Source organism: Cetorhinus maximus, unplaced genomic scaffold (assembly GCF_964194155.1).
Source record: "Cetorhinus maximus unplaced genomic scaffold, sCetMax3.hap1.1 HAP1_SCAFFOLD_1644, whole genome shotgun sequence".
In the NCBI taxonomy this organism is placed as follows: Eukaryota; Metazoa; Chordata; class Chondrichthyes; order Lamniformes; family Cetorhinidae; genus Cetorhinus; species Cetorhinus maximus.
In genome coordinates, this window is record NW_027597584.1 from 6,464 (window position 1) to 30,002 (window position 23,539).

The 23,539-nt window shown below is 55.0% G+C and overlaps 1 protein-coding gene across 1 annotated transcript; it reads right to left on the minus strand.

Moving 5' to 3' along the window:
• Positions 1–830: 830 nt before the first annotated feature.
• Positions 831–23,324, minus strand: tmem109 (transmembrane protein 109). The gene is made up of 3 exons (XM_078536899.1): positions 23,153–23,324; positions 10,090–10,192; positions 831–1,554 (listed from the first exon to the last, which is right to left on the minus strand). Exons 1-3 carry the CDS (start codon positions 23,294–23,296, stop codon positions 1,163–1,165), a joined length of 639 nt encoding a protein of 212 aa, XP_078393025.1. The 5' UTR covers positions 23,297–23,324; the 3' UTR covers positions 831–1,162.
• Between the last annotated feature and the right edge of the window lie 215 nt (positions 23,325–23,539).

Below are 23,539 nucleotides of genomic sequence, written 5' to 3' on the forward strand. Positions count from 1 at the left end.
TAGACAGAGAGAGACTGAGGCGGCTAAAGAAATATACAGGCGGAGGGGGTGGAAAGAGAAAGTGAGATTGAGTGTGGAGAGGGGGGAGAGAGAGAGAGAGAGAGGAGATCAATATAGAGAAGACTCTGCCTCTCATGACTAGCACTCACACGTGCCAGCCAATTGCTCACCCTCTCACTGGTCAACGCCTTGCGGCAGATAGGCACCCACTCACAGCTGTGCCTCGGAGCAGTCTCCGGAGCCCCCTGGGTGTCGGTGAAGGCGAGTGCCTTCCGCCGCCGCTCACCACAACTCGGCAAGCGTTAAGGACCAGGCCTCCGGGTTAGATGGCTCCTTTTCTCGTTGCACAGCAACGGACTTCTGGAACTGGGCTGTGGGGGCTGGTGCGGAGGTGGCTGCCTCTCTCTCTCTCTCTCTGTGGACGGATTGAGGGAGAGGGAGCTGGGCCCATTCCTCCCCGAGGAAGCAGTCGGCTTCTTTGGTCTCCGCGATCGGCCATCGCGTTGCCGCTGGGCCGTCCAGAGCTCGGACGCTGCGGAAACGAGCGGCACCCCACCGAAGCTTTTCATCTCGCACCCATCAGGACAAGTGCAAGAATGCCAAATTTCAAACAATCGCAGCAACCGAAGTCGAAATTCTTCGCCAACCCTTTGAAATTTGGCGTTCTTGCATTTGTCCCGACGGCTGCAAGGTGAAAAGCTTCGGCAGGGTGCCTCTCTTTTGAGGAGTATTCCAGTCACGTCGGATAGGAGGCTTTGGTCTGTGTTTGGGAGTCGCGCCATACAGAAGGTCAGTGCCGTTGCACAGCGCACACGGTAACTGGCAGGTTGGACCAGGCAGCAGGTTGAGCTGGGTAACGCTACGATCACCTAGATCGGGGCTGATGGCCCATCAGAGCTGTCGGCAGAAGAATTTTCCCAGAGTTTACTTTCGCCTCGTCGGCCCTCCCCAGGGCCCTTAATTTTGCGCTCTATCTCTCAGGAGAGTGCGGCGAGGGACAGGTCAAGCGTCCAGCCGACACGAGTAGTGTGTAAGTGTTTGGGGGATGCGGTGGGGTGGAGCAGATTTTGATGGACAAGACCAGCTTCCTCCACCCCCCCCACCGCCCCCTCCCCCAACACCAAGTGCGCTCTGTCAGCTCTTGGTGTTTCTCCGTCTCCGCCTAGTTGTAGTCATAGAGGCTCCTGTGGTGGACCCTGCGCTCCACCTCGGCCAGTTGCTGCTCCAGGGAGCTGATCTTGTTCTCCAGGCGGTGTTGGCGCTGGTCGGCCCTGCCCCAGCCTCCCAGGAACGGGAGCCCCAGTCTGCCCAGCAGGAGGTAGAAGGCCCCCAGGCCCAGGAGCAGGGCGTTCCTCCGCTTCTCGTCCTCGCAGGTGGCCACAACGCAGGCAGCGGCCGTGAAGAAGAGGCCCAGCTTGGCCAGCCAGAGGAGACGGCCGGCCAGGTGGGCCAGCAGGTGCAGGGCGGTCGACAGGGCCAGGTAGATCAGCAGCGCGGCCAGGGCCCAGCTCAGGGCTCTCCCCAGAGCCTCGCCGTCTGTCTCCAGCTCTCCACCTGCAGGGAAGAGGGAAAGAGAAAGCGGTGCTGACAGTCCGGTGGGAAGGACAAACAAAACCACAACACCTCCGCCGCGGCGCTTCAACAACCTCAACAGATGCCCGCAGCCCAGTCTGCGCACAGCAAGATCCCACCAACAGGGGCGTGATGGAACAGACCATTTGGCCCCATCTAACCTGCGCCCGGCTTTCATACCCTACGTGCCGCATCCCCCTCCCATTCCACCTGCCTCATCCCCGTCGCTCCGCATCCCTTTCTATCCACTCTTCCCTCATCTACTCGTCTAGTCTCCTTCTGAAGCTATCAACGCCCGACCACTCCCAGTGCTGCATCGTCCGACATTCCAACCACTCTCTGAGGAAAAAGGATTTCTCCTGGTTTCACTGTCGGATTTACGAGTAACTATCTTGTATTGACGGTCCCCCCGGGTTTTGGACTCTTCCCAGAGTGTGGGGGCATTCTTTCGAACAACCACCCAACAACTTACACTTAGATGGCGCCTTCAACACGACGAGACGTCCCGAGGCGCCTCACAGGGAGCATCACAAAACAAGGCCTGACATCGAGCCACATCAGGAGGTATTCAGCCAGGTGACAAAAAGCTTGGTCAAAGGGGTCGGTTTAAAAAGTGTCTTGAAGGAGATAAGCGAGGGAAGGAAGGGTGCGGTGAGGGAGCTCCAAAGCTTGGGGCCTAGACAACTGAAGGCATGGCCGCCAACCGTGGGGTGATTAAAATTGGGGACGCGCAAAAGGCCAGAATTAGGGAAATGCAGAGATTTTGGAGAGTTTTGGCACTGGAGAAGGTCACAGAGGAGTGGGGGGGGAGAGGTCGGGGAGGGATTTGAAAACAAGGACGAGAAGTTCAAGACATAGCTTGACCGGGAGCCAATGTCGGGTCAGCAGTCGCGGTGGGGTGGGGAGAGGGGGCGATAGGGGGAACTGGACTTGCTGGGAGTTGACAGATGCACTTACAGATGACAGAATGTCATCTGGGAGTCCAGCCGTGATCCAGTTGGAATAGTCGCGTCTCGACGCAAGGAACGCATGGACGAAGGCTTCAGCAGCGGAAGAGCTGAGACGGGGCAAGGTTGCGGATGTGGAAGTTGGCAGTTTTGGTGATGGCAGGGGATCGGAAGCACCGGGGTGCGAACGAGACTGACTTCATCTCAGGCCCCCCTCTCCCTGACCTGTTTAATCGTTCCGGATAGTTTTCAACCTCAGTGTCAGGCACCAAACCTATCCTGTTTGCACATTCTCATCCAGAGCTTCAATGTCCTTGCACAGTTTGGATTATGAATAACAGTGATCCCAGCACTGATTATTCTGGGACATCACTCTGTGCCTTCCTCTCATCGAATTCAATACCTTTTATTCCAAGGACTGCTTTCTAAATTTTAACCAGCTTACTGTCCGTTTAATGATTTCCTTTCTGCCTCTGCGCTTAGCGATTTCGAAAATAAGGTGCTAATCTGCTGATAGACGGATAATACCGGCCCCAATGTTCCCTGCTATTCGTCAAAATACTGGCTGTGAAACCAACTAGATCCACCTACGAGGGCAAATGAGATCCTCGGGTTGAAAGTCTCATCAGAAAGGCAACAGTACAGCATTCCCTCAGTACTGTCCCTCCGACAGTGCAGCGCTCCCTCAGTACTGTTCCTCCGACAGTGCAGCACTCCCTCAGTACTGTCCCTCCGACAGCGCAGCGCTCCCTCAGTACTGTCCCTCCGACAGTGCAACACTCCCTCAGTACTGTTCCTCTGACAGTGCAGCACTCCCACAGTACTGTCCCTCCGACAGCGCAGCACTCCCTCAGTACTGACCCTCCGACAGTGCAGCACTCCCTCAGTACTGTCCCTCCGACAGTGCAGCACTCCCTCAGTACTGTCCCTCCTACAGTGCAGCACTCCCTCAGTACTGACCCTCTGAAGGAGTGCTGAAGTGTTAGAGGAGCCATTTTTCTGATGTGAGATAAGTGGAGGAGCCGTTTGCCACCTCTGTTGGATATAATAGATCCCACGACCACGGTCGGGAGAGGAACAGAGATATCCGGGGTGCAGTTTCGATCCCTTATCCAACATGTGACAGCTGTTCACGTTGTGTGAAAATTGGGCTTCTTCGCTTTAACACAGTGACCTCAATTCAAACTAATAAAGGGTGGGGGGGTGCGTAGTGGTCTGTGAGTTACTTTCAGACCAGCCACAGCACAGGCTAGAAACAAAGTCAAAGACACAAACAGCCCCGCCTTAGAAATGCACACTGTCGACTGCACTGGGGGGGGCGACGCTGCATGTGTGCTGACCAATGGGGGCAATGCACAGCTGGTGGGCAGAGGCCCACTGCGAGCCCGCATTCAACGCAAACAAATGTCGCCATTTCACACAGCGCCTTCAACAGAGTGACAGCCCTTTCACAGCAGGGGACAGGATTTGGCACCAAGACACACAAGGGAGGGGTTAGGGCAGATCGCCAAAGGCTCACTCAAAGAGGCAGGTTTTGAGGAGCGGCCGAAAGGCAGAGGGAGAGAAAGAGAGGGAGAGAAAGCGCGCAAGAGGTCAAGAAGTTTGGGGGTGGGGGGGGGGGGAAAGAGTCCAGAGGTCAGGACCCAGGCGGCTGAAGGCACAGTGGAGAGATTAGGAACGTATGAAACAGGAGCAGGAGTAGACTGGAGTAGACCTCGAGTCTGCTCCATCATTCAATAAGATCAGGGCTGATCTGTCTGTGTTTCGAGTTCCACATTCCTTTCTGCACCAATAACCTTCGATCCCCTTACCTAACAAGAATCAATCTACCTCCGTCTTAAAAATATTCAGTGACCCCACCCCCTTCTGAGGCAGAGAGTTCCAAAGTCGCATAGCCCTCTGAAATCTCTCCTCATCCCTGTCCTAAACGGGCGACTCCTCATTTTAAAACAGTGCCCCCTCCCCCCTAGTCCTGGACTCACCCACAAGAGGAAACATCCTTTCCACGTCCACCTTGTCCAGGCCGTTCAGGATCTTGTATACTTCAATCAAATCACCCCTCACTCTTCTAAACTCCAGTGGAAACAAGCCCAGTCTGTCCAACCTTTCCTCATAAGACAACCCGCTCATTCCAAGGTATCGATCTAGTGAACCTCCTCTGAACCGCCTCCCAACGCATTTACGCCCTTCCTTAAACAAGGAGGCCAAATCCGCACCCAGTATTCAGGATGTGGGGGGACATGAAAGAGGTTGCAATTGGGAGGGGTGCAGAGATCTCAGAGGATTGCGGGGGTGGGGGGAGATCACGGACAGATTCGAACACCAGGATGGGAATTTTTTTTAAAAAGGAGTGAGTTGTATAACCGGGAGCTGAGGAGGGTTCGGTGGGGGTGTGGGGGCAGCGGTGCTGATGGGCAACTGGGGCTTGGTGGAGTCACAGTGGGTGAATTGGACACGGCGAACTGAGTCATACTGTGAGTGGAGCAGGATTACTGAGGTAATACAGTGGAAAGGATAGTCTGTTTAGTCTGTTGAAAACCCAAATATTATTTTACCTCTCCTTTTTATAGACCCAAACGAAACCCAGCAATTATAAAGGGGATTGAAGTGTGGAAATAACGCAGAATAGGTCACCCTCAAGTCAACAGCCCGACAAATTCATCGCAAACTTTGTGCTGTTCATATTTGGGTCTCTCACAGTTATTCCAATCCATCCTTGGTCAGTCTCCCACTTTCCATTAACCGTGCTGTCCCTCATCCTAACTCACACAAACTCCCATTCACCCATCACGCCCCATGCTCCCTGAGCCACGATGGCTTCTGATAAGGCAACATTCAAAATTCCCAACCTCCAGTTCAAAGCCCTCTATGAACTCGCCCTCCCTATCTCTGTAACCTCCTCCAGCCCTACACCCCTCCCTATCTTTGTAACTTCCTCCAGCCCCTACAACCCTCCCTATCTCTGTAACCTCCTCCAGCCCCTACAACCCTCCCTTTCTCTGTAACCCCCTCCAGCCCCTACAACCCTCCCTATCTCTGTAACCTCCTCCAGCCCCTACAACCCTCCCTGTCTGTAACCTCCTCCAGCCCCTACAACCCTCCCTATCTCTGTAACCCCCTCCAGCCCCTGCAACCCTCCCTATCTCTGTAACCTCCTCCAGCCCCTACAACACTCCCTATCTCTGTAACCTCCTCCAATCCCTACAACCCTCCCTATCTCCGTAACTTCCTCCAGCTCCTCCAACCCTCCCTATCTCTGTAACCTCCTCCAGCCCCTACAACCCTCCCTATCTCTGTAACCTCCTCCAGCCCCTACAACCCTCCCTATCTCTGTAACCTCCTCCAGCCCCTACAACCCTCCCTATCTCTGTAACCCCCTCCAGCCCCTACAACCCTCCCTATCTCTGTAACCTCCTCCAGCCCCTACAACCCTCCCTTTCTCTGTAACCTCCTCCAGTCCCTACAACCATCCGTCTGTAACCTCCTCCAGCCCCTACAACCCTCCCTATCTCTGTAACCCCCTCCAGCCCCTACAATCCTCCCTATCTCTATAACCTCCTCCAGCCCCTACAACACTCCCTATCTCTGTAACCTCCTCCAGCCCCTACAACCCTCCCTATCTCTGTAATCTCCTCCAGCCCCTACAACCCTCCCTATCTCTGTAACCCCCTCCAGCCCCTACAACCCTCCCTATCTCTGTAACCCCCTCCAGCCCCTACAACCCTCCCTATCTCTGTAACCTCCTCCAGCCCCTACAACCCTCCCTTTCTCTGTAACTTCCTCCAGTCCCTACAACCATCCGTCTGTAACCTCCTCCAGCCCCTACAACCCCCCCTATCTCTGTAACCCCCTCCAGCCCCTACAACCCTCCCTATCTCTATAACCTCCTCCAGCCCCTACAACACTCCCTATCTCTGTAACCTCCTCCAATCATTACAACCCTCCCTATCTCCGTAACCTCCTCCAGCCCCTACAACCCTCCCTATCTCCGTAATCTCCTCCAGCCCCTACAACCCTCCCTATCTCTGTAACATCCTCCAGCCCCTACAACCCTCCCTATCTCTGTAATCTCCTCCAGCCCCTACACCCCTCCCTATCTCTGTAACCTCCTCCAGCCCTGTAACCCTCCGAGATCTTGGCTCTCCTCCAATTCTGGGCCTCTTTTGCATTCCTGAATTCCATCGCTCCAACACAGGGCCCAGGCAGCCGGAGGCACAAAAAAGTGCTGCGATCCCCTCTCACTCCTCCTTTAAGGACACCCTCTGGTGGGCAAGCTGTTCTCGTTTCTCCTTCAGCCGGATCAGGATCAGGACGTGTGTCTGATTGACGTTCCTGTGAAGGGGCCTGGGGGATAATTTTTGCCACCTCGGAGGCCCTTTCGAAAGGCAAGGTTGCAGTTTGCCAACACGAGCCCTACAACGGACGGACGGGGCCGGTGTGACGAATTGCCAGCGTACACGAACTTTTGGCTGTTCTTGCTTGCAGAGGCCTCCGGTGCCGTCGGGTGGTGGAGCAACACTGCCACATGCTGGCGGGAGGCAGGGCTGCAGCGGCTGGGAGATAGCGGGTAGAGTGGGGGTGTGTGTGGGGCCTGGCGGGCAGAAGGGGGACTGGAACGATTCTTCCAACTCTGTACCACCCCCCGCCCACCCACCGACTCTGGTGGGAGGGGTAGTTTGACTGCAGTCGGGTCCAATCCCGTCCTCGGTCAACACTCACACGGAGATGCCCGGTGTGATCCAGGGTGCGGCAACCAACAGTGGCCGACAAAGACAGCGGGGGAGGGAGGTCAGCACAAGCGCTGGGCAGCTGCAAGGCGCCACAGCCCGTCGAGCCTGTTCCACCATTCCAGTCGGACCACAGCCGATCCACGGCCCGGCTCCGACTCTCCTTCTCGTTCCTTCAGCCTGTCATGGCCAGCATTTGTTACCCATCCCTAACCAGCCCTTGACCTGAACAGCTCGCTTGGAGGGCGGCTCAGAGTCAAGCCCATCACTGTGGGGTCTGGAGCCGCGGGTAAAGGCGGCAGGTTTCCCTCCCTGAGGGTGAGCCAGGAGGGTTTTTAAAACGACAGTCGGCGACTGTTTCACGGTCAGGTCACGAATTGAATCGGCGTGAATCGGTGTCCATAGATCTCTGAAGGCAGAGGGGCATGTTAGTGGGGGGTGAAAAAGGCATATGGGACACTTGCCTTTATCAATCGAGGCATAGATTACAAAAGTAGGGTGGTCATGTTGGAGTTGTATAGAACCTTGGTGAGGCCACAGCTGGAGCACTGTGTGCAGTTCTGGTCACCACATTATAGGAAGGATGTGATTGCACTGGAGGGGGTGCAGAGGAGATTCACCAGGATGTTGCCTGGGATGAAACATTTAAGTTACGAAGAGAGGTTGGATAGACTCGGGTTGTTTTCGTTGGAGCAGAGAAGACTGAGGGGCGACCTGATCGAGGTGTACAAGATTATGAGGGTCATGGACAGGGTGGATAGGGAGCAGCTGTTCCCCTTAGTTGAAGGGTCAGTCACGAGGCGGCATAAGTTCAAGGTGAGGGGCAGGAGGTTTAGGGGGGGATGTGAGGAAAATCTTTTTTACCCAGAGGGTGGTGACTGGGAGGGTGGTGGGGGCGGGTTGTCTCACATCCTTTAAAAAGTACCTGGATGAGCACTTGGCACGTCAAAACATTCAAGGCTATGGGGCCAAGTGCTGGTGAATGGGATTAGGTCGGTAGGTCAGGTGTTTCTCACGTGTCGGTGCAGACTCGATGGGCCGAAGGGCCTCTTCTGCACTCTGTGATTCTGTGAATTCAAGTTTCACCAGCTGCTGGGGTGGGATTTGAGCCTGTCCCCCCCAGAGCATTAGCCTGGGCCTCTGGGTTACGGATCCGGGGACATTACCACTAGGCCACCGTCTCACCCTGTCTGGAAGCGTATCCCCCTTTCACTCTTGAAAGCCCTGGCTCAAATTTTGAGACTGTGCTCCCCACCCCCTCCTCGTCCTAGGTACCTCCAACCAGCAGAAGTAGTTTCCCTCCAACTACCCTATCTGTTCCCCTGCACACCTCAAAACGTGCGGACAGAATCACCCCTTAACCTTCGGAACACCAGGGAAGCCAGCCCTAGTTTGCGCAATCTCCCCCTTCTCCATTTAGCCCATAGTGAACCATTCCGGAAATTCCATGCTGCGCTCTATCCAAGGCCAATATCTCCCTCCCAACGGGTGGTACACAGAACAGCTCCAGGTGTGGTCTAACCACGGCTTTGTCTGGCTGGACTATCACTGCTACCGCCTTGTATTCCTGTTCTCTGGACATGAAGACCAGCATCCCATTAGCCTACTTCATTATTTCCTGTACCTGTCCACGACATTTTAATGATCTGTGTAGCTGAACATCGCGCACCCCCCAGCCCCCCACCAGACCTCTCCACCCCCACTCTCCTCCCCACCCCCACCCCCACCACCAAATCTCTTCGGCCCTCCGCTGTTTTGAGCTCATCACCATTCAGAAATCACCCCGTCCTATCCTTTTACAGGTCCCTTCTATTGAGAAAAGGCGGGGGCGGGGGGGGGGCTACTGGTGGAAAAGTAGGGGGCACTTTGAAGGGAAGGAGCTTGAGAGTGTGGGCGAATTCAGGCTGAAGCCGACAGCGCTGGAGAGGTGGTGGGGGTTGGCGGGGGAAGCCATTCGGCCCCTCAGGTCCGTGCTGACCCTTCGTTTGGAGAAAAAACCCCCAAAAGAAGCGCCCCCAAAGTCCCACTGAGGCGCTCGGCAGAAGGACCCAGAGGCAACAGGGGGGGTGGGGGGGAGGAGGGAGCTTTCTCGCGGAAGGAGCGGTTCAGATCTGGGCTAATCTGTCACCGAGGTTCTCTACTTGCTGTCAGGATGGGCCGATCGGCCACCATTTCCAGGGCTATGTTCTTTTGTATAATCTGAATCGTACACGTGTTTAATTTCTTCCTTTCATCCCCTCACTCTCTCTCTCTCTCTCTCTGTCTGTCTCTCCGACCACCCACCCCCACAATCATCCTTTCCCACACTCTGCATCTTTCCCACCACCCGTCCAATCCCTCATTCCCTCGGTTTTTTGTTTCGTTCCTTCCTTCCTTCCTTCACAGGGTCAGAGAAGCGGGTGAGGCCATTGGGCCCCAGAGTCTGTGTTGGCTCCCTGAAAAGGACAAAGCAGCTCCTTCCGCAAGAAAGCTCCCTCCCCCCACTGCCCGGCTCTACATCCGCTCCAGTGTCTCCGTGCTCCAAGCAATTCCCACCTCTTCAGCACCACTCCCCCACCCCACCCCCCCTCCGATTTTAATCGCTCCACCATTGGCAGCCGTGCCTTCGATTGCCTGGAACCCCCCCCGAAAACCTCTGGAATTCCTCTCATGGGACTTGCCAGCAGATTCAGTTGCCACTCCGTACAAACTGCAAGCAGCCCCCACCACACACACACCCCCCCCGCCCCACCATCTCCAGCGCACCTCCGCCAGTCCTTATTGCGCCCCACGGGATAATCACCACCCCCCTCCCCTTCCCCACAACACCAGTTCCCAGTCAATCCCTGTGAAAGCCCACTCACCCTTAATCCCCAAGGCGTCCAGCAAGTCGGAGCACAATTCGGTGAGCAGGCTGGCGATTGCCGAGGTGCCATTCAACACGACTTTCCAGTAAGACAGGAGCGTCTACAGTTAGAAACGCAAAATAGGTGTCACATCGCCCAGGTGCAGGGGGGTCGCTAGAGAGAAGGCAGAAACTCGAGGTGGCCGGGCCAGGGCGAGGGGCGCTCCAGGGTCCCAGAGTGAGACAGTGCAAGGCACAGCGGAGAACGGAATCGAGAGAAGCTGGATTAAAAAGGCCAAGAGCAGAGGGATAAGGAATGCGTTACAGACCCATTCACAGGAGGAGGGGAAAAGCTCACATTACAGACCCATTCACAGGAGGAAGGGAAAAGGACACATTACAGACCCATTCACAGGAGGAGGGGAAAAGGACACATTACAGACCCATTCACAGGAGGAGGGGAAAAGGACACATTACAGACCCATTCACAAGAGGAAGGGAAAAGGACACTTTACAGACCCATTCACAGGAGAATTGGAGAAGGACACTTTACAGACCCATTCACAGGAGGAGGGGAGAAGGACACATTACAGACCCATTCACAGGAGGAGGGGAGAAGGACACACTGCAGACCCATTCACAGGAGGAAGGGAAAAGGACACATTACAGACCTAGTCACAGGAGGAAGGGAAAAGGACACATTACAGACCCATTCACAGGAGGAAGGGAAAAGGACACATTACAGACCTAGTCACAGGAGGAAGGGAAAAGGACACATTACAGACCCATTCACAGGAGGAAGGGAAAAGGACACGTTACAGACCCATTCACAGGAGGAGGGGAGAAGGACACATTACAGACCCATTCACAGGAGGAAGGGAAAAGGACACGTTACAGACCCATTCACAGGAGAATTGGAGAAGGACGCACTGCAGACCCATTCACAGGAGGAAGGGAAAAGGACACATTACAGACCCATTCACAGGAGGAGGGGAGAAGGACACATTACCGACCCATTCACAGGAGGATTGGAGAAGGACACACTACTGACCCATTCACAGGAGGAAGGGAAAAGGACACATTACAGACCCAGTCACAGGAGGAGCGTAAAAGGACACATTACAGACCCATTAAGAGGGGTGGGGGAGAAAAAGGACATATTACAGACCCAGAAGGTAAAAGGACATATTCCAGACCCAGTGACAGGAAGAGGGTTAAAGAACACATTACAGACCCATTGACGGGGCGGGGGGGATTACAGACCCATTGACAGGAGGGTAACAGGACACATTACAGTCACATTGATGGGAGGAGGGTAACGATCCCATTATAGTCCCTATGACAGGAGGGTAACAGGGCACACTGCAGTCCCATTGACAGGTGGGGGGTAACAGGACACATTACAATCCCATTGATGGGAAGCAGGTAACAGGACACATTGCAGTCCCATTGACGATAGGAGGATAACAGGACACATTACAGCCCCATTGACAGGAGGGTGGTAACAGGACACACTGTAGTCCCATTGACAGCAGAAAGGTAAGAGGACACTCTACAGTCCCACAGACAGGAGGGTAACAGGACACCTTACAGCCCCTGTGATAGGGGGACGGAAAGAGGACACGCTACAATCCCTGTGACAGGGGAAGGGGGGTAAGAGGACATATTACAGGCCCTGTGACAGGAGGAAGGGTAACAGGACACATTACAGTCCCTGTGACAGGCGCAAGGGTAAGAGGGCACGTTACAGTCCCTGTGACGGTGGGAGGGTAACAGGACAAAATTACAGACCCTGTGACATGGGGGAGGGTAAGAGGACACATTACAGTCCCTGTGACAGAGGGAAGGGTAACAGGACACGTTACAGTCCCTGATGGGGCGGAAGGGTAACAAGGCAGATTACAGTCCCTGTGACAGTGGGGAGGGTAAGTGGACAAATTACAGTCCCTGTGACAGGGGGAGGGTAACAGGACACATTACAGTCCCTGTGACAGGGAGAAGGATAACAGGACACATTACAGTCCCGGTGACGGTGGGAGGGTAACAAGACACGTTACAGTCCCTGTGACAGAGGGAAGGGTAACAGGACACATTACAGTCCCTATGACGGTGGGAAGGTAACAGAACACATTACAGTCCCTGTGACAGGGGAGGGTAACAGGACACATCACAGACCCTGTGATGGGGGGAGGGTAAGAGGACACATTACAGTCCCTGTGACAGGGGGAAGGATAACAGGACACATTACAGTTTCTGTGACATGGGGAGGGTAACAGGACATGTTGCAGTCCCTGTGACAGGGGGGAGGGAAATAGGACATGTTACAGTCCCTGTGACAGGGGAAGGGTAACAGGACACATTACAGTCCCTGTGACAGGGGGAGGGTAACAGGACATATTACAGTCCCTGTGACAGTGGGGGGGAGGGTAAGAGGACACATTACAGTCTCTGTGACGGGGGACGGAAAGAGGACACATTACAGTCTCTGTGACAGGGGGGAGGGTAAGAGGACACATTACAGTCCCTGTGACGGGGGGAGGGTAAGAGGACACATTACAGTCCCTGTGATGGGGGGGTTAACAGGGCACATTACAGTCCCTGTGAGAGGAGGGAGGGTATGAGGAAACATTACACTCCCTGCGACAGGGGGAAGGTAACAGGACAGATTACAGTCCTTGTGACAGGAGGAAGGTAACAGGAAACATTACAGACCCTGTGACAGGTGGAGGGTAACAGGACACATTACAGTCCCATTGACATGTGGAGGTTAACAGGACACATTACAGTTCCTGTGACAGGAGGGTGGTAACAGGACACATTACAGCCCCATTGATAGGAGGGTGGTAACAGGACACACTGCAGTCCCATTGACAGGAGAAAGGTAAGAGGACACTCTACAGTCCCATAGACATGAGGAGATTAACAGGACATATTACAGTCCCTGTGACAGGAGAGGGGTAAGGGAACACATTATAGCCCCATTGACTGGAGGGTAAGAGTACACATGGCAGTCTGATTGAAAGGGGGTGGGTAAAAGGACATATTATAGTCTCTTTGACAGGAGAGTAAGGGGGAATGTTACATTCCCTGTGACAGGGGGGAGGGTAACAGGACACATTACATTCCCTGTGACAGGGGGAGGGTAACAGGACACATTAAATTCCCTGTGATGGGGGGAGGGTAAGAGGAAACATTGCAGTCCCTGTGACAGTGGGGGGGAGGGTAAGAGGACACATTACAGTCTCGGTGACGGGAGTAGGGTAAGAGGACACATTACAGTCCCTGTGACAGTGGGAGGGAGGGTAAGAGGACACATTACAGTCTCTGTGACGGGGGACGGAAAGAGGACACATTACAGTCTCTGTGACAGGGGGAGGGTAAGAGGACACATTACAGTCCCTGTGACAGGGGGGAGGGTAAGAGGACACATTACAGTCCCTGTGACAGGGGGCAGGGTAATAGGAAATGTTACATTCCCTGTGACAGGGGGGAGGGTAACAGGACACATTAAAGTCCCTGTGACAGGGGGAGGGTAACAGGATACATTACAGTCCCATTGACAGGTGGAGGTTAACAGGACACATTACAGTTCCTGTGACAGGAGGGTGGTAACAGGACACATTACAGCCCCATTGATAGGAGGGTGGTAACAGGACACACTGCAGTCCCATTGACAGGAGAAAGGTAAGAGGACACTCTACAGTCCCATAGACAGGAGGAGATTAACAGGACATATTACAGTCCCTGTGACAGGAGAGGGGTAAGGGAACACATTATAGCCCCATTGACTGGAGGGTAAGAGTACACATGGCAGTCTGATTGAAAGGGGGTGGGTAAAAGAACATATTATAGTCCCTTTGACAGGAGAGTAAGGGGGCATGTTACATTCCCTGTGACGGGGAGGGTAAGAGGACACATTAGAGTCCCACTAAAAGGAGGAGTACAAGAGGATTCATTACAGTTCCCGTGACAGGAGGTGGGTAAGAGGATACATTACAGTCCCTGTGACAGGGGGGAGGGTAACGGGACACATTACAGTCCCTGTGACAGAGGGGAGGGTAAGAGGACATAATACAGTCCCTGTGACAGAAGGAAGGGTAACAGGACAAAATTACAGACCCTGTGACATGGGGGAGGGTAAGAGGACACATTACAGTCCCTGTGACAGAGGGAAGGGTAACAGGACACGTTACAGTCCCTGATGGGGCGGAAGGGTAACAAGGCAGATTACAGTCCCTGTGACAGTGGGGAGGGTAAGTGGACAAATTACAGTCCCTGTGACAGGAGGAGGGTAACAGGACACATTACAGTCCCTGTGACAGGGAGAAGGATAACAGGACACATTACAGTCCCGGTGACAGAGGGAAGGGTAACAGGACACGTTACAGTCCCTGATGGGGCGGAAGGGTAACAAGGCAGATTACAGTCCCTGTGACAGTGGGGAGGGTAAGTGGACAAATTACAGTCCCTGTGACAGGGAGAAGGATAACAGGACACATTACAGTCCCGGTGACGGTGGGAGGGTAACAAGACACGTTACAGTCCCTGTGACAGAGGGAAGGGTAACAGGACACATTACAGTCCCTATGACGGTGGGAAGGTAACAGAACACATTACAGTCCCTGTGACAGGGGAGGGTAACAGGACACATCACAGACCCTGTGATGGGGGGAGGGTAAGAGGACACATTACAGTCCCTGTGACAGGGGGAAGGATAACAGGACACATTACAGTTTCTGTGACATGGGGAGGGTAACAGGACATGTTGCAGTCCCTGTGACAGGGGGGAGGGTAAGAGGACACATTACAGTCCCTGTGACAGGGGGAGGGCAAAAGGACACATTACAGTCCCTGTGATGGGAGGGGAGGGTAAGAGGACACATTACAGTCACTGTGATGGGGGAGGGTAAGAGGACACATTACATTCTCTGTGACAGGGGGAGGGTAACAGGACACATTACAGACCCTGTGATGGGGGGGGGAGGTTAACAGGGCACATTACAGTCCCTGTGACAGGGGGACGGTATGAGGACACGTTACAGTCCCTGTGACAGAGGGAAGGGTAACAGGACACAATACAGTCCCTGTGGCAGGAGGGAGAGTAACAGGACACATTAAAATCCCTGTGACAGAGGGAACGGTAATAGGACACAATACAGACCCTGTGACGGTGGGAGGGTAACAGGATACATTACACTCCCTGTCACTGGGGAGGGTAACAGGACACATTACAGTCCCTGTGACAGGGAGTAGGGTAAGAGGACACATTACCGAGGGGGGGGGGTAACGGACCCATTACAGTCCCTGTGACGGTGGGGGAGGGTAACAGGTCATGTTACAGTCTCTGTGACAGGGGGAGGGCAGCAGGACACGTTACAGTCCCTGTGACAGGGGGAGGGTAACAGGACACATTAAAGTCCCTGTGACAGGGGGAGGGTAACAGGACACATTACAGTCCCTGTGACAGGGGGAAGGGTAACAGGACACATTACAGTCCCTGTCACGGGGAGGGTAAGAGGACACATTACAGTCCCTGTGACGGGGGGGAAGGATAACAGGACACATTACAGTCCCTGTGACGGGGGGGAAGGATAACAGGACACATTACAGTCCCTGTGACAGGTGGAGGGTAACAGGACACATTAAATTCCCTGTGATGGGCGGGGGGGAAAGTAACAGGGCACATTACAGTCCCTGTGACAGGGGGAGGGGAGGGTAACAGGACACATTACAGTCCCTGTGACAGGGGGAGGCCAAAAGGACACATTACAGCCCGTGACGGGGGGAGGGTCATAGGACACATTACAGCCCCTGTGATGGGCCGGGAGGGTAAGAGGACACATTACAGTCACTGTGATGGGGGAGGGTAAGAGGATACATTACATTCTCTGTGACAGGGGGAGGGTAATAGGACACATTACCGTCCCTGTGATGGGGGGGGAGGGTAACAGGGCACATTACAGTCCCTGTGACAGGGGGAGGGTATGAGGACACGTTACAGTCCCTGTGACAGAGGGAAGGGTAACAGGACACAATACAGTCCCTGTGACAGGAGGGAGAATAACAGGGCACATTACAGTCCCTGTGACAGAGGGAAGGGTAACAGGACACAATACAGTCCTTCTGACGGTGGGAGTGTAACAGGATATATTACAGTCCCTGTGACGGGGGAGTGTAACAGGACACATTACAGTCCCTGTGACAGGGAGGAAGATAAGAGGACACATTACAGACATTGTAACGGGGTGGGGGGGTAACATGACACATTACAGTCCCTGTGACAGTGGGGTAGGGTAACAGGTCATGTTACAGTCTCTGTGACAGGGGGAGGGCAGCAGGATATGTTACAGTCCCTGTGACAGGGGGAGGGTAACAGGACACATTAAAGTCCCTGTGACGGGGGAGGGTAAGAGGACACATTACAGTCTCTGTGAAAGGGGGAGGGTAAGAGGACACATTACAGTCCCTATAACTGTGGGGGGGAGGGTAAGAGGACACATTACAGTCTCTGTGACGGGAGGGTAAGAGGACACATTATAGTCTCTGTGACAGGGGGCGGAGTAATAGGAAATGTTACATTCCCTGTGACAGGGGGGAGGGTAACAGGACACATTGAAGTCCTTGTGACAGAGGGAGGGTAACAGGACACATTACAGTCTCTGTGACAGGGGGGAGGGTAAGACGGCACATTACAGTCCCTGTGAGAGGAGGGAGGGTATGAAGAAACATTACACTCCCTGCGACAGGGGGAAGGTAACAGGACAGATTTCAGTCCCTGTGACAGGCGGAGGGTATCAGGACACATTACAGTCCCTGTGATGGAGGGGGGTGGGTAAGAGGATACATTACAGTCCTTTTGATGGGGGGAAGAGGGGGTAAGAGGACACATTACAGTCCCTGTGACAAGAGGGAGGGTAACAGAACATGGTAAAGTCCCTGTGACAGGGGGAGTGTAACAGGAAACATTAAAGTCCCTGTGACAGGGGGGAGGGTAACAGGGCACAATACAGTCTCTATGACAGAGGGGAGGTAACAGGAAACATTACAGACCCTGTGACAGGGGGAGGGTAGCAGGACTCATTACAGTCCCTGTGAAAGGGGTGGAGGGTATCAGGAGACATTACAGTCCCTGTGACCGGTCGGGGGGATGGAGGGTAAAAGGACACATTACAGTCCCTGTGACTGGGAAGGGTAACAGGACACGTTACAGTCCCTGTGACAGGGGGAAGGTAACAGGTCACATTTCAGTCTCTGTGATGGAGGGAGGGAAACAAGACATGTTACAGTCCCTGTGACAGGAAGAGGGTAACAGGACACATTAAAGTCCCTGTGACAGGGGTGAGGGTAACAGGACACATTACAGTCCGTGTGACGCTGGGAGGGTAACAGGGCACATTACAGTCCCTGTGAGGGGGGAAGGGTAAGACGGCACATTACAGTCCCTGTGACGGGTGGGGGGAGGGTAACAGGACGCATTACAGTCCCTGTGACGGGGGGGAGGTTAACCGGACACATTACAGTCCCTGTAACAGGGAGAAGGTAAGAGGACACGTAACAGTCCCTGTGACAGGGGGAGGGTAACAGGGCACATTAGTCCCTGTGATGGGGGGAGGGTAAAAGGACGCATTACAGTCCCTGTGACCGGGCGGGGGGTGGAGGGTAACAGGACACATTACAGTCCGTGTCGGGGAAGGGTATCAGGAGACGTTACAGTCCCTGTGACAGGGGGAAGGTAACAGGACACATTACAGTCCCTGTTACGGGAGAGGGTAACAGGACACATTACAGTCCCTGTGACGGGGGGAAGGTAACAGGACACATTACAGTCCCTGTGACGGGGGGAGGGTAACAGGACACATTACAGGTGCTGTGACAGGGGGAGGGTAACAGGACACATTACTGTCCCTGTGACGGGGAGTGGGGGGTTAAAGGCCACATTACAGTCGCTGTGACAGGGGGAGGGTAACAGGACACATCACAGTACCTGTGACAGGGGGAGGGTAACAGGACACATTACAGTCCCTATGACGGGGAGGGGCGGTGGAGGGTAACAGGACACATTATAGTCCCTGTGACGGGGAGGAGGGGTGGAGGGTAACAGGACACGTCACTGTCCCTGTGACAGGGGGAGGGTAACAGGACACATTACAGACCCTGTGACGGGGAGGGGCGGTGGAGGGTAACAGGACACATTACAGACCCTGTGACGGGGAGGGGCGGTGGAGGGTAACAGGACACGTTACAGTCCCTGTGAAAGGGTGAGGGTAACAGGACACATCACAGTCCCTGTGACAGGGGGAGGGTAATAGGACACATTACAGTCCCTGTGACAGGGGGGAGGGTAATAGGACACATTACAGTCCCTGTGTCGGGGGGAGGGTAACAGGACACATTACAGTCCCTGTGACGGGGAGGGGCGGTGGAGGGTAACAGGACACATTACAGTCCCTGTGACAGGGGGAGGGTAACAGGACACATTACAGTCCCTGAGACAGGGGGAGGGTAACAGGACACATTGCAGTCCCTGTGACGGGCAGGGGCGGTGGAGGGTAACAGGATACGTTACAGTCCCTGTGACAGGGTGAGGGTAACAGGACACATTACAGTCCCTGTGACAGGGGGAGGGTAACTGGACACATTACAGTCCCTGTGACAGGGGGAGGGGGAGTGGAGGGTAACAGGACACATTACAGTCCCTATGACATGGGGAGGGTAACAGGACAGATTACATTCCCTGTGACGGTGAGGGGCGGTGGAGGGTAACAGGACACATTACAGTCCCGGTGACAGGGGGAGGGTAACAGGACACATTACAGTCCCTGTGACGGGGAGGGGGGGGTGGAGGGTAACAGGACACATTACAGTCCCTGTGATGGGGAGGGAGGGTGGAGGGTAACAGGACACATTACAGTCCCTGTGACAGGGGGAGGGTAACAGGACACATTACAGTCCCTGTGACAGGGGGAGGGTAACAGGACACATCACGGTCCCTGTGACAGGGGGAGGGTAACAGGACACATTACAGTCCCTGTGACAGTGGGGAGGGTAACAGGACACATTACAGTCCCTGTGACAGGGGAAGGGTAACTACACATTACAGTCCCTGTGACAGGGGGAGGGTAATAGGACACATTACAGTCCCTGTGACAGGGGGGAGGGTAATAGGACACATTACAGTCCCTGTGATAGGGGGAGGGTAACAGGATACATTACAGTCCCTGTGACGGGGAGGGGCGGTGGAGGGTAACAGGACACATTACAGTCCCTGTGACAGGGGGAGGGTAACAGGACACATTACAGTCCCTGAGACAGGGGGAGGGTAACAGGACACATTGCAGTCCCTGTGACGGGCAGGGGCGGTGGAGGGTAACAGGATACGTTACAGTCCCTGTGACAGGGTGAGGGTAACAGGACACATTACAGTCCCTGTGACAGGGGGAGGGTAACTGGACACATTACAGTCCCTGTGACAGGGGGAGGGGGAGTGGAGGGTAACAGGACACATTACAGTCCCTATGACATGGGGAGGGTAACAGGACAGATTACATTCCCTGTGACGGTGAGGGGCGGTGGAGGGTAACAGGACACATTACAGTCCCGGTGACAGGGGGAGGGTAACAGGACACATTACAGTCCCTGTGACGGGGAGGGGGGGGGTGGAGGGTAACAGGACACATTACAGTCCCTGTGATGGGGAGGGAGGGTGGAGGGTAACAGGACACATTACAGTCCCTGTGACAGGGGGAGGGTAACAGGACACATTACAGTCCCTGTGACAGGGGGGAGGGTAACAGGACACATCACGGTCCCTGTGACAGGGGGAGGGTAACAGGACACATTACAGTCCCTGTGGCAGGGGGAGGGTAACAGGACACATTACAGTCCCTGTGACAGGGGAAGGGTAACTACACATTACAGTCCCTGTGACAGGGGGAGGGTAATAGGACACATTACAGTCCCTGTGACAGGGGGGAGGGTAATAGGACACATTACAGTCCCTGTGACAGTGGGAGGGTAACAGGATACATTACAGTCCCTGTGATGGGGAGGGGCGGTGGAGGGTAGCAGGACACATTACAGTCCCTGTGACAGGGGGAGGGTAATAGGACACATTACAGTCCCTGTGACAGGGGGGAGGGTAATAGGACACATTACAGTCCCTGTGACAGGGGGGAGGGTAACAGGACACATTACAGTCCCTGTGACAGGGGGAGGGTAATAGGACACATTACAGTCCCTGTGACGGGGGAAGGGTAACAGGACACATTACAGTCCCTGTGGCAGGGGGGAGGGTAATAGGTCGCATTACAGTCCCTGTGACAGGGGGAGGGTAACAGGACACATTACAAACCCTGTGGAAGGGGGGAGGGTAATAGGACACATTACAGTCCCTGTGACAGGGGGAAGGTAACAGGACACATTACAGTCCCTGTGACGGGGAGGGGCGGTGGAGGGTAACAGGACACATTACAGTCCCTGTGACAGGGGGAGGGTAACAGGACACGTTACAGTCCCTGTGACGGGGAGGGGGGGTGCAGGGTAACGGGACACATTACAGTCCCTGTGATGGGGAGGGGGGCTGGAGGGTAACAGGTCACATTACAGTCCCTGTGACAGGGGGAGGGTAACAGGACACATTACAGTCCCTGTGACGGGGAGGGGGGGTGCAGGGTAACGGGACACATTACAGTCCCTGTGACGGGGAGGGGGGCTGGAGGGTAACAGGACACATTACAGTCCCTGTGACAGGGGAAGGGTAACTACACATTACAGTCCCTGTGACAGGGGGAGGGTAACAGGACACATTACAGTCCCTGAGACAGGGGGAGGGTAACAGGACACATTGCAGTCCCTGTGACGGGCAGGGGCGGTGGAGGATAACAGGATACGTTACAGTCCCTGTGACAGAGGGAGGGTAACAGGTCACATTACAGTCCCTGTGACAGGGGGAGGCTAACAGGACACATTACTGTCACTGTGACAGGGGGAGGGTAACAGGACACATTACAGTCCCTGTGATGGGGAGGGGGGGGTGGAGGATAACAGGACACATTACAGTCCCTGTGACAGGGGGAGGGTAACAGGACACATTACAGTCCCTGTGACGGGGAGGGGGAGTGGAGGGTAACAGGACACATTACAGTCCCTGTGACATGGGGAGGGTAACAGGTAGATTACAGTCCCTGTGACGGGGAACGGCGGTGGAGGGTAACAGGACACATTACAGTCCCTGTGACAGGGGGAGAGTAACAGGACACATTACAGTCCCTGTGACGGGGAGGGGGGGTGGAGGGTAACAGGACACATTACAGTCCCTGTGACGGGGAGGGAGAGTGGAGGGTAACAGGGCAGATTACAGTCCCTGTGACAGGGGAAGGGTAACTACACATTACAGTCCCTGTGACAGGGGGAGGGTAATAGGACACATTACAATCCCTGTGACAGGGGGGAGGGTAATAGGACACATTACAGTCCCTGTGACAGGGGGAGGGTAACAGGATACATTACAGTCCCTGTGATGGGGAGGGGCGGTGGAGGGTAACAGGACACATTACAGTCCCTGTGACAGGGGGAGGGTAACAGGACACATTACAGTCCCTGTGACGGGGGAGGGTAACAGGACACATTACAGTCCCTGTGACAGGGGGGAGGGTAACAGGACACATCACAGCCCCTGAGACAGGGGGAGGGTAATAGGACACATTACAGTCCCTGTGACAGGGGGGAGGGTAATAGGACACATTACAGTCCCTGTGACAGGGGGGAGGGTAACAGGACACATTACAGTCCCTGTGACGGGGCGAGGGTAACAGGACACATTACAGTCCCTGTGGCGGGTGGAGGGTAATAGGACACATTACAGTCCCTGTGACGGGGGGGGGAGGGTAACAGGACACATTACAGTCCCTGTGACGGGGGGAGGGTAACAGGACACATTACAGTCCCTGTGACGGGGGGAGGGTAACAGGACACATTACAGTCCCTGTGGCAGGGGGGAGGGTAATAGGACGCATTACAGTCCCTGTGACAGGGGGAGGGTAACAGGACACATTACAGTCCCTGTGACAGGGGGACGGTAATAGGACACATTACAGTCCCTGTGACGGGGGGAGGGTAACAGGACACATTACAGTCCCTGTGACGGGGAGGGGGGCTGGAGGGTAACAGGACACATTACAGTCCCTGTGACAGGGGGAGGGTAACAGGACACATTACAGTCCCTGTGACGGGGAGGGGCGGTGGAGGGTAACAGGACACATTACAGTCCCTGTGACCGGGGGAGGGTAACAGGACACATTACAGTCCCTGTGGCAGGGGGAGGGTAACAGGACACATTACAGTCCTTGTGACCGGGGGAGGGTAACAGGACACATTACAGTCCCTGTGACAGGGGGAGGGTAACAGGACACATTACAGTCCCTGTGACCGGGGGAGGGTAACAGGACACATTACAGTCCCTGTGACAGGGGGAGGGTAATAGGACACATTACAGTCCCTGTGACCGGAGGAGGGTAACAGGACACATTACAGTCCCTGAGACAGGGGGAGGGTAACAGGACACATTACAGTCCCTGAGACAGGGGGAGGGTAACAGGACACATTACAGTCCCTGTGACGGGGAGGGGGAGTGGAGGGTAACAGGACACATTACAGTCCCTGAGACAGGGGGAGGGTAACAGGACACATTACAGTCCCTGTGACAGGGGGAGGGTAACAGGACACATTACAGTCCCTGTGACGGGGCGAGGGTAACAGGACACATTACAGTCCCTGTGACGGGGGGGAGGGTAACAGGACACATTACAGTCCCTGTGGCAGGGGGAGGGTAACAGGACACATTACAGTCCCTGTGACAGGGGGAGGGTAACAGGACACATTACAGTCCCTGTGACAGGGGGAGGGTAACAGGACACATTACAGTCCCTGTGACATGGGGAGGGTAACAGGACACATTACAGTCCCTGTGACATGGGGAGGGTAACAGGACACATTACAGTCCCTGTCTGGGAATCCCGGGCCTAGCCCTCGTCCCCGAAGCCTCGGCCTTTCCTGCTCCCTCTCTAGCCCGGGTGGGGATTCACCTCTCCCGCTCCGCCCGGCAGCATCTCCTCCACCGCGGCGGCCGCGGCCCGGAAGATGTTGGGCCTCTTCTCTCCCTCCTTCGCCGCCCCGCCGCCCCGCAGGAGGAGGAGAAGGAGAAGGCGGCGGAACCCGAGCGTCAGCATCTGCTTCCCCCCTACAACAACAACTGGCACCGAATTCTTGAGAGGCATCATCCAGTTCACTGTGTTGCTGCAGCGGTAAATACCGGTCCTGCGCGATCACTGCGCATGCGTGCATCGTGGCGCAGCGCTGCTGGCGCCTCCGCCGCCTGGAAGGATGTTTTCCGTTCCAAGGACCCGGGTTCGATTCCCCCACCATCACCCCTGCAGATTCGCCCATTCTCCCAGTGCAGGGCTATCAGAACC

Excerpts from the sequence above, each read along its gene's own strand:
- tmem109 (XM_078536899.1), bottom strand. The coding sequence starts at position 23,296 with ATGCTGACGCTCGGGTTCCGCCGCCTTCTCCTTCTCCTCCTCCTGCGG. Across the intron at positions 10,193-23,152 it reads TGCCGGGCGGAGCGGGAGAG|ACGCTCCTGTCTTACTGGAA; the intron begins GTGAATCCCCAC and ends TTCTAACTGTAG. Across the intron at positions 1,555-10,089 it reads GGACGCCTTGGGGATTAAGG|GTGGAGAGCTGGAGACAGAC; the intron begins GTGAGTGGGCTT and ends TCTTCCCTGCAG.